The sequence below is a fragment of the Mytilus galloprovincialis genome, chromosome 10, assembly GCF_965363235.1.
Source record: "Mytilus galloprovincialis chromosome 10, xbMytGall1.hap1.1, whole genome shotgun sequence".
Taxonomy (NCBI): Eukaryota; Metazoa; Mollusca; class Bivalvia; order Mytilida; family Mytilidae; genus Mytilus; species Mytilus galloprovincialis.
In genome coordinates, this window is record NC_134847.1 from 69,094,074 (window position 1) to 69,111,295 (window position 17,222).

At 30.9% G+C, this 17,222-nt stretch overlaps 2 protein-coding genes across 3 annotated transcripts in view; one reads left to right on the forward strand and one right to left on the reverse strand.

Moving 5' to 3' along the window:
• The window catches only part of LOC143048239 (radixin-like), a 28,342-nt gene extending 15,706 nt beyond the window's left edge, over positions 1-12,636 (reverse strand). For both annotated transcript variants that reach the window (XM_076221797.1, XM_076221796.1), the window contains exons 1-3: positions 12,503-12,636; positions 9,865-9,963; positions 2,714-2,797 (exon numbers count right to left, since the gene is read on the reverse strand). In XM_076221797.1, the coding sequence (XP_076077912.1) occupies positions 2,714-2,797; positions 9,865-9,876 (96 nt within the window). In that variant the 5' untranslated portion in view covers positions 9,877-9,963; positions 12,503-12,636. The remainder of the gene's footprint in view (positions 1-2,713; positions 2,798-9,864; positions 9,964-12,502) is intronic.
• Positions 1-17,222, forward strand: part of LOC143048243 (superoxide dismutase [Mn], mitochondrial-like) — a 368,265-nt gene that overhangs the window by 314,521 nt on the left and 36,522 nt on the right. The window lies entirely within an intron of this gene.

Consider the following 17,222-nt stretch of genomic DNA (forward strand, 5'->3'; position numbering starts at 1 on the left):
ACTATGACAAGTTGTAACACTTATTATAATAGAAAGCCAATAAGTTAAACTATTCTTGTACAACTCATAAACTTATAAGTTAAACTATTCTTTTACAACTCATAAACTTAAATAAAATATCTGGAGTTAATTGTCTGTGAACATTTTTAACGTAGTTTTTGTACACTTGTGGTTTATTAGCTTACATCCGTAATATAAATAAATGGTTTTGTCCTTAATTCTTTTCATTGTTAAACAAAATCTTAATAAAATTCTGCAGGTCAAATACATTCACTTGTATTCTTTTATTAAATCAAAAATAAAACACAAATACTTTACTTTGCCTGAATTGTACTGAATAAAACCCAATCTTTTTATGAGAATTTCATTGAAGCAAGAAGTTTTGAATTTCATTTGAGGAAATGTATACAACTTTACACTTCAATTGTGGGTATTTAAATGTCCCCAAAGAAAAAACTTGTTTATGTTAAATACTGACAATATATATAAATTATAAACTGCTGAATAAGTGATATCAAGTCTACATATAGGTTATAACTTTGAGGACAGTTGAAATCAAGTCTCTTAAACATATGCATGATAAACATGATTAAAGTATGATGTAGATAAAGGGAAAATATATGTATTGTCAAAATGTGTTTTGTTGAACAGAAAACAGATAAATTAGGATCAATAGGTCACCATTTATTATATACAGGACAATGACTACTTTGTACTTTTCTGAAAAAATGTTCCTGTCAACAATAAAAGATAAGGAATGGTACACAAAAACTAAACAATACTGATATAAATCATAATTCATTATTTTGCTAAACCTGGCTATGTCTAACAGTAGTTTTCAGAGAAGGTGCATAGTCATGTAAATAAACAGAAGGCTTTAAAATTTATTGTTTGTAAGCCATACCACAACAGACCAGAGTTCATTCAAGTTTTTTAAGATGAGAGGCCTTCAAGGACATCTTATATTAACTGTCAATATGCTTCACTGCACAATATATATATAAGATGTGGTATGAGTGCCAATGAGACAACTCTCCATCCAAGTCACAATGTATAAAAGGTTAACTCTTATAGGTCATAGTTTTTCTTCACTAGGTGCTGATCTTAAACTAAAGGTCTGTGCCATAAAACGGACATTTCTAGCATCATACAGGTCCTAGAAAAATACTTGTTTTGTAACATGTATATATGTATCAGAAATAACTCCAAAATTATTATTTTGCTCATGGTGGTTGGGATTTATAGGAACAAGCTTCTTTTCAAGTTTTGTATAATTCAATTCAGGTCCGACAAAGTTTTTCAAATTTACAAATTTAAACCACAGACCAAACCTTAAAATGTGGGCTGGAAAAAACTAACAAAATTTACTTGTAGGGAAAAGGTTAAAGATGGTTTAAAAACTTTAATCATAGACTGTATATAAGTATAAACTGCAAAAATCTAAGTGCATAATTCACAACCAAATTCAGGACCATTGCCAAATAAACCACTAGACCTCATTTAAAATATATCATAATAATCAGGCATTCCCAAATACCCAAATAAACCCCTATACCTGAACTTATTCAATATATCAGGTAAACTAGATTTTCTCCCCGTTTATCAATACAAGTATACAGATAAAATCATTTTCATAGTGTAAACATAACATCATGAACTGAATTAAACAATCAACAGTTGAAACAATTCCATATATGGTAAATTGTACAATCATACAATGCATATATAAATAGATTTGTAAACAGGAAGCTTTAATTGCTATTGGGTCGATAATTTTAATAAAAAGTCACATTCCTGAGACAAACATACAAGGTTGCTTGGATAACTTACAATATCTTGATTCTGGGCACTTCTTATACAGAAAATTCAATGAAATTATCAAAAGAACAGATAACACATGCCTTGTAAATTCAATAGTAAGCAAACTCTAGTGTATAAATTTAAATCTGTGGAAAGGCCTATACAACTGTAACAACCACAAATGTTATAATTATATCAATTCTTCCTGTTATGGTCATAAAAATATTTTCATAATAATGATGTTTCATCCTTTATATATCAAACTATTGACATATTTGTCATAAATTTGATTTTTGTAAATAGAATTACAACAGCCTGTCTTTCATCTGAATTAATCAAACATAGAAATAAGAGATATATGATTTTATAGATGCAGTTCTGATGAATTATTACATTTGTATTAAAAATTAAAGGTCATCTTGCAAATTTGTAAATCATTTTTATTATATCAATTTTCATTAAGACTGATGAAGGATTTTAAAAGTTTTGTAATGTGTTCAGAGCACTTCAACCCCCTAACCACCTCCCCCCAAAAATGTAGGGATAATATTTTATATATTTAAATTTTATGACTATCGTCTAGACTAAATTTCAGTATCTATGAGAGACTATTCAAAGTATATCATTTCTGCTTAACCAGTTGTATCTGTTTTCAGTGCAGATTTAAATTTGCCCAGCCTATCAAAACTATTGTTATCACTTTTATAGTTGGATATGGTTGCCAAGTACAGTACGCTTAAATCCAATATACTTTCAAATAGGACATTTTACATCGAATCACTTGAAAGGGGGAAATAAAACCAGTTGAACAATAAAACCTGACAACATAGTAAAGTCCTCTCAACTATTAGTCAAGTAGCCAATACATTTTAAAGTATTTTGTCCCTGAAAAAGAGGTGTTCTTTCTATGTACCTGATCAAAGAGCTGTTTGCCTGTGGTACTGGGCTGGATGGCAAACTCCAGCTCAGCATCCATGGTCGTAACCCGCACATTGACCTGAAAAAGAAAAGAAAAAAAAATAACAGTCAATATGGTGAACAACCTTTAAACTAAAAAAATAAAATAACTTAATCAAGTTAATGGCAACTGTACATGTCATATAATATTTTAAGAGCATCTAATGTCATATCTTAGGATTTAATTACCAAAGTTTCTCTCAACAGGAACTGGTAATGAGGGCCTGTCATTAGTGTTTGGTCTCAATCAATATTAAAGTATATGTTAAATTCAATTTATCTACCACAACTCTTAATTTAAAATCAATAGACGAAAAGATGCGCTTTAGAGACATACTATTATATAAGCCTAAATGACATTTCTCTTTTAGACTAACAATGAACCATGTGAATGCTGCCTGCTCCATCTTAGCATTTAAGTGTATTATATTTCCTCTCAAAATAACAAGATCTTGTCTGACACTGAGAGTTAATTCTTAGTTAAATTTGTATCATAACATAGCACTGAAGGATGAGGAAAAAAACCTCCATCTAAAAAAAAATTTCATATTAAAGAAAAGATGTTCTGGAAAGACTAATATACTGTTTAATACTATTTAGTACAGGACCATGACCTTGAAAGTCTGGTTGTTAGTTACATGTATTCCTGAAGTACAAGACCATGACCTGAAATGTCTGGCAGATGAACAGGTATAAAGCACCTGTACAGTAATTACAGCTTTATATACAGATATCTAACATCCTTCCAACCTAAAGGAATACTTGTAAATTATAAGATGTGGACAATACTGAAACTTAAATCTTGTTTAAATTAAAACTGCCATTAGCAAAGGTCAAATAATTCATAATGTCACATATACTGGTTTTTCTACCTTTAGGCTTTTAATGACATCATATTATAGCCCAAACAAGTGTATCACATCTTTGATAAAATCATTAGTAATGTTTAGGTTCTCCAGGGGGAAGCTTTTACAAAAAACATGCATTAATGTTTTCCTTAATTTTCAAACATACAGGTTAGACTAAATAAAGTACCAAATAATTTTTTTTTTTATCTATATATGTCAGAAACTGGTTGTTCAAAGGGCAGTAAATCTATTACTGCCTTTATGATACAGCCAACCTGTCCACAAGGAAGCAGGAAATAGAATCACATTGAAGAGAAAAATATATTTTCAATTAATAAAATAAGTCAAATAGCAAACATCCATTTCATTTGAACTCTGTTTGATATATATAGTTGTTTCATTAGCAATCATACCAGGTTTCCTTTAATATTGTGTAAAGGAAACGTGGAAACGTAAAAAACGTCATTGCATTTCACATTTCAACCTTTATCTAATCTGATGTGAAAATAATAGTACATGTAGCACAAAAATGTAGACATCCAAAACTCATAAAGCAAAATACAAAACATTCTCAAAACTCTACATAGAAACAATACTGCAATATATGAGCCCAAATAAAAGCTGCAATCAACAGTCATAGTAGTAAGTATTTTACGACCTTGGGAAATGTGGTAGGATTAACAATGGGACATCAAAGGACATTAGGCAATAAGATTGCGCCAATTACTGTTTTTCAATGGTATCATTTGCGCCAAATTTTGTTTTCCAAATGTATCAATTGCGCCAATATTCGGAGTTCATTTGCACCAATTTACCTGTACACATCATGCACATATCTATCATAAATATATATTTATTCTTATTTTTGGCTTAAAAAGTATCATATGTTCGGAGATATTTCACCATGTAGATTCATGAGCATCTGGAGAGAAATGACTTAAAATGCATTAGACAGTCCATATACAGAGGGAGAAGAAAACTTATTGCTTTGCTGAATATTAAATACAAGATATGCCAAAAGAGACGAACATAGAAGCATTTACTGATTATGTTTTAGTCACATATGTTGATGACACCATGCGTATGGGCTGAAACTACATGTATCTACCGCAAGACGTATCAGTAATGGAGCAGAAGCATTCCACAAGAATTACATTGAACTGTTTTATGCATTTCATCCTTCTATTTTTTTTGTTTTTTTGGACAATAAAGTGAAGTTACAAGCTACTAACTACATACAATAATTTGGGAAGTATACCCAAGCAGCAACAGTAAGAAGAAGATATGTTTCAGAAAAGGAAACATTTGCCGTGTAAACTACCGGTTCTAAGTCAGAATAAAGGTGGTGGGAAGTCATTTTTCTTCTAATTGGCGCAATCGTATGTTTTATTTTTGGCGCAAATGATACCATGTAATTTTAAAGCAGGTGGCGCAAACGTAGCATTGGAAGAAAAAAGTTGTGGCGCAAAAGGACGTATTTTTGGCGCAAACGGATTTCTCCCGAAATCTCCCCATGGTAACCCTCAACAAGTAATGTATACTATAAAATAATTATATAGACCAATCCATCACCTACTCAAATTATTACCTGATAATTATGTTATCTTATACAAGGTATTTCTGCTGATAGACAAAATTATTAATATCACAAACTAAATACCCAGATCTATTTGTTGTATATGTTATAATCTACCTATGCAATTATTCAGGGTGTGTAAATGTTGATTAAACTTTATCAAAGTACTGCAAATTCTGAGAGCCCAATACTTCCCGAAAATGAAGTTACTTGTACATTGTACCTCATAAAGAATTTATAAATATATATATTTCATATAGGTTCACATATATTATTTCATGAGGATAATTATTCCTAATGTGTTTCACAGAATTTGTTCCCTTATGGTGTTCATACATGGAATTGTAATTTACTTATTATCATTAGGAATAAAGAGTCACCCTAACACTAAAGGGGTCAATTTTCTTCCTGTTTTAACACTAATTATTACTTGTCTGACAGGAACAATTACATGGTTATATCAACAGCTGTTTACGACATAATAATGTATTTTTTGTCTTTTACCTTTTTCCCATCATGGTAGAAGAGATTTATGTGTAATTTATGCTAAGTACAGCCTAACTTTTGATTTAATCAGGTATAAATTGCACACTTGGATTATTTCTTATTCAGTGACTTCCTCTTTTCTGCTTAAATGAATACTTTCACCAAAATTATTATCCTGTTACATGTACTTGCCGTAATTAAACTTTACCACAAATAAATACACAAAAGCACATTCTGTGTATTAAACAAAATGCCCCAGGATGATTTACTTCACAATGATTAAAAGGTCCATTAATAGCAATCCACTCCCTTTGACCACTACCTTTTACAAATTACACTTTCAAATTTGTTTAACCTCTTTTGTAAAGCCTACAAGTGGTTTATTTAAATGTATATAAAAAATCGTTGAATTCCAGTGGTTAGTAAATATATATAAAGTATATATACCTACAATGAAGATTGGTACTTTATGAGATACCGGACTGAAAGGATGAACTGGTGGTTATAATCTTTTTATGGGAAAGCCTGTTCAAACATGTAGTATAAAATTTCATTCATATTTTCTTCAACCAGTTACCTTAAACAAATATACATCAAGATACAGGGTCATACCTTAAACTCTATAAGTGTCTGCACAGGTGAACTGTTAAAAGTGACACTGTTATCAATGATTTTGCCTTTTAAAAATATACAGTACTACATTATTTATACTTATATGTCAAGAAATATTTGGATTTATCATCTAATACATTGTATTGCAATTAATTAGGAACAACTAAATTTAAAATATCTTTTGTTAGTAAACTGATCATACACAATGCTGTCAGTTTTTCATTAAAACGTTTGATGTCAGCTGGCTTAATCTTTTCCTGCATGTTGCAGAACTACAACCATATAATGTATTTCCTTTCTCTCCACTGTTGGATGTATTCCTTAAGTTACTCAACTTTGAATTTAACAACTTTTGAAGCATTATGTTGTACCATACATGTCTTTGTACTTTGTACATGTCCAAACACTATCTTGGCATTGGCCTTGTTGGTTCTTGATTTGTCAAATAAAACATTTATATTGTAATGGACTAAGTAAGTAGGGTGATTGAAATGAAAACTCAATCAAAGGGGTTCCAAACTTTTTCAGGTGTGTATGTACTTAAACCATTTGGGAATTACTAACCAAAGGTACCAGTTTCATTAAATAAAAGTTCAGGTGCTAAAAATTTGTACAGGAGAAGAGATTTTCTGAAATTGAATTCAGCCTTCATGTAAGGACACAAAGTTGTTAAAAATTTATATTGCTAGAGATCTAACAAAAAAACAAGGCAAGAAAACTGTAGAAATCTATCAACCAGCTAAGCCTAAGGTTTTTTTTCTTCAGATTTGACCTTACAGGACAAAAACAGTAGTTACAACATGTAAATTGATGTATTCCATTAATTTGGTCATTACAGCCTTGACAGTGAAATGACAGTTTATATGGTCACTACTAAAATATATATTTATTACCAATTGATGTCCTTAATACAATACATGAGTACTGATATTAACCCAAGTTTTCAATTAATTAATGCACTGACACATTTAATCACTTTAAAAGAAACTTATCAGATTGATTTGAATTTTGTATCTGAAATCAGAATTTTCCATTTGAAATCACCTTGAACATGTAGAGATAGATTTTCCAACTGTATCAAGCTGTAATTCCAGTGTATCTAGCAATTAATTCAAACTTGTCATGCTTCAGTGAATCTCTTCATAAACAACAATTTTTCCCACAAAAGAGGGGGGGGGGGGGGCTTCACCACCCTAAATTTGCCTCTGGACTAATTTGAATTATTTTGGTAAAAAAATTAATAAAATTAATGTTGTATGTCATATATGTGTAAAACTATTGAAAACTATAAATGGCTAAAATGGCACCAATCATACATCGTGACAAAGATTTGACTCAGTCCTTAAGTTAAGGTTATGACACACTCATGCATCATCTGGGTAAACAGATGTGGAAATACATATGGCTGAGATCCAATCATCCTTTACATGACATTAAGGTTTAATTTGCATGACAAAAAAAAGTGAAGAAAATAAATATGGCCCAGATTCAATCATCCATTACACACATTACATCGTAAATAATTGAATAGCGGATAAAAGTTATCATTGCATAATCAGTCTTACACATTTTCTACACTTAATCTACATCTAATGGATGGAAAGACTGACTTAACGTTTTTTTGCTAAATCTGTACCTTTCTCTGGTGGAGTATGATTTTTAAATATCAAAAGTCTGAAGGTATTACAAATCTGACTTATATACAATTCAATTCTATTTTGTGATGAAATCTTTTAAATTTGAATCATCAAACCTATTTTGGCGGCAGTTTAGAAGTTGAATTACAGTACATGTTGTCTGCTCGTTCATTTAGTTGTTCAAAGAATATCTTCTCCAGCAAGCTATATGTATATTAAGACTTAGCATATTTTTGGCAGAATGTTAGAGGAAATGATGTTTAAATAACTGACACAGAACAAAGAACAATGGGAAAATACTTGATTAAACAAGCTGTTTTATTTCCTACATTTACTGTCAGTTTCATTAAACAGTGAGGTTTCTACTGTGAAATGAGATCATATTAACATCCTCCTGCACTTACACTAACTTACACCACTTAATGAGTAGCATGACATCATCTTTTTTTAAATAAGCTGCTATTGTACAAAACTTTGGATTGATTACAAAAAAGTGAAGTCTTTTCCACTACAATATGCTTGTAAAAGTTGGACTTTATAAATAAAACAAGATTTCCCACACTACCTCAATGGCTGACAAAATTGTACTTTAAACCGGCTATACCAACTTGTAATCTATCATATTAACTAGAAACCTTTTGAAAACAATAGAGATGTTATGCACATTCCTGACAACATCTTTGCATAACATAATTAGGGAGGGGGTTAACAACTATGACTACCCAAAATGTCTAACACAGTTGGCAATTATATACACAATATACAAAACTATCTCAGTTTGTGTAAAATTCATCTCATTACAAATGTATATGTTTGTATGCACTTATCAAAAAAGTTTTTTTTTCTTTACAAATAGACCCATTGATGATTAAGAACACATACATTGTGTACATGTATAAAATTGTCACCAAATGTTAACACATTCTTAGAAAACTTTTTGATTTACATGCCTAAACATGCTAAAATGAACTTAATTCAAATGGCTTGTGAGGCCTTATAGTCAGGGTAACTCTATCGTAACTTTTTAGGATATGACTGTATACAGCATTGTACAATATATCCAATCAATTGATTTAAGCAATAACAGAAAAATTTTGGAAACAGTAAATTTAAAGAAACTATAATAGATAAAGAGCTGTTAACTAGTATATCTGTCCTATGTGCCAAGGGTATAAATTATTAGAATAAGATAAACATTAAAAATATTTTTTTGCTATCCATCTTGTGTTACCTATTCTGATCATTCCAAAATGTGTTATTTTTGTACTTTTCTGTATCATACTAACAAAAAATTTACTCAATTATAACTTGACTATCCACAGCGGTCACAGTTATATTTGCCTGATCATATAACTCTTGATCACTATAATATTTGGCTAGGCTACCACTTGAGTATTTAAATTTCCATCCCTGATTCATGTAATGTGATTTAAATTTTTGATGCATTGTCCAGTTCAGCTTTTGTGATTTCATATCATAAATGTATTGTTCCTAAACCAAAGTATGCTGCCTATACATGTACATGTCAATCTCAAAGGCATGCGTCATACCAACACTTTATAAAACAAGAACACAACCATTTACAGCGCAATTTAAAAAGATTTTTTTCAATGAGTTGTGTATTTACAAATGGACGGTGACCTATAGTTGTTAATGTCTGTGGTCTCTAATGGAGAGTTGTCTCATTGGCAATCAATCACATGTATTTTTTATATATAGATTTAACTACATTCTCTATTTTGAAAGTCTTTGTTTTGATACCAGAAACATGAATAATCTCAGATCAGAAATTAAAATGGCACTGGCCCAACTATTTGTAATATTTTGAAATTCATATTGCTTAAATGCATGTTAGTTTTCCAAACAAAATCAGTAATACTGAGGACTTCTACATTATATCTGGATGACTATAATTTACATGTACATAAATAAACAATCTGTTACTTACTGCTTTTGGCATTTTGTCTGTTTTGTTTTATATAAAGTAACTACACACAAATAAAATCTGTAAATCCCAATCTGGGAGCGTTAAAAACTCCTGCTACTCCTAAAAATATAAATAAATAAAAAGTTTTAGGGACACGGTAACAGAAAATATTTAACAGTAACAATATATCATAGTCACACTTATCTAAATTCAGCCTCATGGGGAAAAAAACTGTACAGACAATAAATTTAAGTGTAAAATTGATTTTTCTATGTTAATGAATTTAATATTAATTTAATGTCATGATTCAAAGTTAAAAGCAAGCAGTCAGGAGCCTACAATTCATTTGTTGTGTTTTTGCTGGTTTATACATATTTTTTTTGTTCATTTTTTTTTTTAACATTAATTCATATAATTAGGCATTTAATCTTTTGTTTGAATTTTTTACATCTGTGTTTTCTTGGTCTTTTGATCGGACTATGCTGTATGGGCTTTGCTCATTGTTGAAGGCTGTACGATGACAATAGCTGTTAATTTTTGTGTCATTTGGTCTCTTGTGAAGAGTTGCCTCATTGGCAATAATATTAAACCAATCCAATCCATCAAGAACTGTAACTCCACAACAAATTACTATGAAAAGCAATATCAAATGATTAAAATGGATCTCCATTTTATTATCAGTTATAGTATAAAAATCAAAAAGCTCATGTCACAGTCTCAATTAATTGCATGGCAATAAGAGCTGGAGCTGCAATTGCCTACATTAATAATCTAATTGTTCTGTCTGATAAACCTTTAGATATTGAGACTGAACGCAAAATTCTATGAAAGGTACATTGTACATGTACATCTGTACATAGAAATCATCTGTACATAGAAATAAGGTCAATCACACAAGTAGAGGTACACATGTGGATACTAGCCTATAGTTACACTTTTATTTATGTTTATGCCCTATTTAATCTGATTCAAGTGATGATAAATACCATAGCATTTTATATTTATGTTAGAAATATAGAGCAGACATAATTTACATTTGTACATGTCAGTCACACAATGAATATGAATTGTTGATTCAAGTGTCCTTTCCAGTGGAAATCTTTCTAAAACATCAACATTTATATACAATAACTTATTTGTTGAAAATTGTGCAGGTATTATTGCTAAACTGTTAAAAGTATAAAAAAAAAGTCTGACTTAGGTCAGCGCTATCACAGTTTCCCACTGTTCTATTGCATTAACTGCAGCGCTATCTAATGCTAGCACATTGCTATATTATTTTCGTAATTTTTTCAAATTTCCAGCTTATTTTTCACTTCAGATCACGTGATAGACTGGTTTACTATTTCTGAATGAATTATTTCTGTTGTATTAAGTTACTCGCAGGACCAGTCTAATAAATTTTACAAAATTATAAAAATGGCGACTTTGAAAGATCAAAATAAACAAAGATTTCAACATAGACGTCTATTTTTTTAATTAAATGAATATAGAGGCATAAATGAATGCAATGAGACAAGAAATAAATTGACCACATTTCCCGACGACACTCACAAACTTGTTTTACTACCTTTAAACAAACGATGATTTTAAAAACGATCAAACACAGGGGTTTGTTACAATTTGCCGGGCTTACTATCCATAGTCAGACCAAATGACCAGCAAATAGAAAACCACCAAAACTTAAGGAAACTAGCAGGTATTTATATTGTAAAATCTGATGTACAATGCAGAAAAGAACTTTTTTTCAGGAAAATATCCAGGTCTAGGTGTTAAGTTCAATAGTTATGATAGTGGCAACGTTGGTTAGTGACTAATACTAAATTGACATGACAGATTTTAAGTTGCTGGGTGACCCCTCTGATTTCCTCTGTATTCCGAGGTGTAAATAAACCTGTGTCTTGTGTTATAACACACCCTGGGTCTGCACTTAAATTACTAACCAAACAGATCCATCTATATACTCAAGCTACATGTAACAAGAAAGCAACCTAAACAGGAAACATGAACTAATTTAGTTAATTTGGATACTGTAGAAGGCACATGTTCGAGTTGCAATAGTTTGTTAGAGTTTATCTGCATATACTTAATTGGGCTTGATACTTTAGGGACTCTTGTTTCTGAGGGGGTCAATTTGGAAAATTGCTCCACTCAGAATCCCAAAACGGGATTACAACCTACACTGTACATGTACATAAGTAATAGTTCAAGTGTTTAAATTACAAAAAGCCCATTTTTAACTTGCTTATTAGTACGACTATGTAATTATAAATGTTAAGTTTCATGCTACAGCTACATTTTTGTATATACCTTCCTCATGCCTTTGGAATTCACCTGTTAGTTTGACAGGTGTGAATGTTTAACTGACCATCCGTTATTCTATTTATTATAGAATTATTGGAGTGATTTGTGTGAATTTCATTTACAATTTAAATAAAACTTTATAATGCAAATATGAAGACAATCTGTGTTAGTCCTTCATTTAAACATTCCGGTGTCGTTTGAATTTGTATGTGGACACCGCCCAGGAAAACTATAAAGTTGTTTTTGTCAACTGTCATTACGCTAAAAACTTGTTGACAGTAATGCAATTCATTTTATTTCTTACATATATGGATAAAGCAACATTATACAGTGACATTTCGTCTCATAAACTTACCCTTAAAAAACCTACAACAATACTATCCACTTAACCAATATTGAACTCATTCACTGCTATTCGACCGGTTTATCAAAATGGCCGCCAGGGTGTGACACGAGATATTGCTAAATTACTCATACCGCCCTCTAAGAACAATTCCTTCGGATTGCTCTCGACTATTCGACCTAAACAATTATCGGACTTTTCCCTTAATAGTTGTGTTATAAGGCCAAGTATCTTAAAATAGTGTTTCACATAAAACCAACAGTATATCTAACATATGTTCCTCAGTTTACAGACGGCATATTATATATTGAAACTGGGACTATTATACTAAGTTATTATAATAGTACCAGATTGAAAGTATAAAAAAGGAATAACACTTTAAATATAAACTAAGAGGTCAAAATTGTAAAAAATTGATTTGGCGAGATAGAAAAAAAATATGTATATGACAAATAATTCAAAAGAAACTTAGCTGAGATTAAATTTAAGTAGGTGGGATTAAAGGCCAAATAATTTACAATTAAATGCTATTGACTGAGTATTTCACTTAAAATGATGTGAATAATTCGCGGTAACTGGGTCTATATTATACTAGTATATATAATAGTCCCAGGCGGTAAGCAGTTAAGAAGGACCTCTCAGTCACATAGACCATGAATTGCAAAGTTAACTTGATCGTCTAAAGTGTCTATATATCGGAAATATGTTTGGCCAACAAAAAATATAATTAACCATCAGGAAAATATATTATCTGACATGAGCAAAAAAAAAAGACTTCAGAGAGTCATAGAATTCATTTATTGGCAATTGTGTATGTGTTTGTGGTGGTGGTGGTGGTGGGGGGGGATAGAGGCCTCAGGCAAACGAGCGAGACAGATGTAATTTTTCTTATTAAAAAAAAATGCTATATAGAGGCGGATTAGAGGGTTTTCCATGTACCCCCCTTTTGTGGGGAAAATTGGTTTATTATTTAGGAAACACCAGTGAAACATAACTGGAGACCGTAAGTGCAACCGATATATATAGCAACACACATTACATTTACGAACGCATTTTGTGTTGCGTTTTATCTTACTCGCATTTTGAAGTTTTCATGGACCAAGTACGGACATGTTCAGTTTTTCGTTTAATGATTTGTTTATTTATCTTTTTTATTATGGATATAATTTCAAAGTTTTCAAAAATGATATTATGAAGCAAAAAGGTTCTGCTTCAGGATAAGAAAAGAAAAACGCTAATGTACGATACTAACTGTCCATACTGCACGTAACTGCAATACATTGGCCTTGATAACCTGAAAGGTCACGTTTGAGAGAAATTACTACTGGTCAATTTTAATCTAAATATTACAAGTTTATATTATTACCACAGAAGACGGCCTTGTCATGATTTAATAAATAAAAGATAAATATGTAATTCATATCGAAGTTACCAGGCAAAACGGAGGCGTGGTCACAGGTAAAGTAAGAATGTGAAGAAATTATATCAGAATTGGTCCCACGTATAAGGGCATGTAGGTCTGCATACTTGTGGTGTGTTATACAGTCTTGTTTTGTTTTAACCGGATAAATAATATATACATAGAAGAAATATTGCTTACTTCATTTAAACATGAAATCCAAGTCAGTTCATTGTCACTTTTAACATAGTTTTTACTATCTATATCTTTATATATCATTATAACAGGATATAATTGATAATCTCAGTTGATAATTCTCAAATGTAACATTTGTGTTGCTTTTTCTTACATTATGTTGAGTGACTTTTTCTTTCTTTCCTTTTTAGAGGAAGGGTGGGGGGGGGGGGGGTTGGAGGGAGATTGACAGTATATTTGCATCATATAATGCATTTTGTTTTTACGTTTACAATTGCTGAGATTATATCAGACTATCTTGGGAGGATTCGACTCAGTTAAATAATATTCCTGTATACATTTGGTACCACACTGACAGAATTGACAATATAGACCAATAATGTATACAATACAGTTGTGTGTATATTTGTTTGAGTGGTGATTTGATTTTTTGCACTTAGGAGTCCTATACGGTATAGAACAAATGGATTTAAAATTGTTCTAAGTTTTCATCTGTCATAAATACTTTTCCCGCCGAAATAAAATTTAATTTACTGTGACGTGACGTTCAAATATGAGCAAATGTTTATATCATATCACAACCGAAGGCTTATAGCTTGGTAATTGTATCGTGTTTACTATCAATATTTTTTATTAAAACTTCGTCAACATATTAGTGGAAACTTTTGCTTGTTCATAGACAAAAGACGAAAAATCACGACTTTAATTGAATGATGTTATAACCGTATTTGTTGCCTCTATCCATTTATTTTATAAATTCAACCCATATGATAAATTATATTCGTTGACGTGAATTAATTTTGGAATCTCCTACATGATTATTCAAAAGAACTGATAAAAGGCTTCTCTTTCAAGTTACCTGATATCACCTCCTTTTTGGTTCGTGTTGCTCAATCTGTAAACATATATAGTTTTATTATCTTGTTTTAAAAAATGTTGAATGTCTATACACAAGTTTTCTATTTTGACAATGCATGTTGTAGTATAACTTTTTTTCGATTTTTCTTATGTTTTTTTTAATCTTTCTCCGTTTTTACAAATACTATATACTTAACCTTTGAATCACAAGTCGTATACACTGTCCGATCAATTTATAACCTGATAAAATCTATTGAATTCCAATGAAAGCGTTATACAATAGAACTAAGCATTTAAAAATTGTCGGATTTTTCTTTTATTCATGAATTATGAGTAAAATATGATTGATACTACAGATAGTATAGGACAACCTGTTGCATACCTAACGGTTTTTATCGTATAGTTACAATATGAAAGCACACCTTTTGTATGATTCATGTCAAAGGGAGATACGACATTAATCTACAATTTTCGGTCAAAGGATATTGTACTTTCGATTTCTGATACATTAATAGCGTAATCAATGGTAGTACACACGCCCTTTATTACATAATAAATGTACACCCACGTTTACTTCTAAAATGGAAATGCTATATAAGAGTTGTACATTATATTCCAGTAAATACTTTCTCTGCAAATCATATCACTGAATATCATTTGGAAGGTGTTTCTCTTTAACAAAGCGGACGATATAAGTGGTGTCCGATTTATAAAACTCTCAGATAAAACTGTCTTCATAGTCATGAAATTTTGGATTTAATCAATATATAAATTCTTTTGGGGAGAACAAATCCAACTTAATGTCTTGTTCAAATATGCACTACATACACTGGAATTTAATTGAGACTTCGTTTTCTTGTACACACATACATTTGTAGGTCACATTTTATTCATATTGAATTCCATTTGATCGTATAATAGTAAACCTGTCAATAAATAATTCAGTATCCATGTATGATCATAGATCATGTACATACATATATATAAGTAAAAAATAACTGTGTACCGTATAATGTATTCATACTTGTGTATCATATAGGTCTAGACTAGCGTATCACAGTTTTATTGTTATATGTTTCGAAAGTTTGATGAGTGATAATAAAACATAGTTCTCTAATTTTAATAGTTATATTCCTACATATAAACGAACACAAGAGTTAATATAGATCTGGATCAGAATTTTTACCAGATTGATAATATTAGACATTGTAAGATCCTTTAAAAATGTAGCTAAAATCGAAACAGAAAAATGTGATAATTTGCGTCAATCCAATGTAGAATGACAAAAAGAAAAACATAAACGTCAAAATCAATTATTCAAACACATGATGGAAGTTTACTGGTTCCATCTCATTTTTGATTTGTCAACATAACACACTCATTGAGTAAACATGCCTCCTTTTCGTGTCTGTCAATCAGTCCATCTAGCCATGCTCAGTGATATAAGATATCTTTACCATACGCTTGTAAAAAATATTGAAAAAACACTATCGTTTTTAATTTTGACCATGCATCCCTTTCAAAAGACATAAGAAAATGTGGTAAGAGTGTCAATGAGACAACTATCCATCAAAGTCACAAATTTGTAAAATAGTAAACCATTATAGGTCTAAGTACAGGCCTTCAACACAGAGCCTTGGCTACCACCAAAAAGCAACCTATAAAGGGTCCCCAAAAAATAACTAGTGTCAATCCATTCAAACAGGAAAACCTGTAAATATGAGAGAGAAACGGGAAACACTTAGGAACCACACCAACTAGAGACGGCCCACTGAGAGACAACCACTGAACGATAGGTTTCTGACTTAGAACAGGTTCAAACACATGCATAAGGGTTTAAACGTTTTTACAGGAACCAACCTCCATCCTAACCTGAAACAGTAGTATTACATTACTACATAGAAAGACACACTATAAAATATCTGAAATTGCCCTACTCAGTCAATGATCTATATGACACAATATAAATACAATATGTAAAATAAGGTCAAAAAGATAACTATTACCTAGCTGGGACCAAATGGCGTTTTAAAAATAAAATCGTAGTTACATACACAGGTAGCTTTAAATATAATAATTTTGTTGTTAGGAGCACGGAAATATTTCCTACAAAATAAGTTCATTGTTCATAGTACGAGAACATAAGTGAACATTAATCGTAATACTCAAACATTTATAAAAGCTAGAACATTAAAAGATAGCGAGACGAGATATAATACAAACGCAAGAGAACATTGGATAACAAAAATGCATTACAAATTGTGTCACTATGTCAAATCA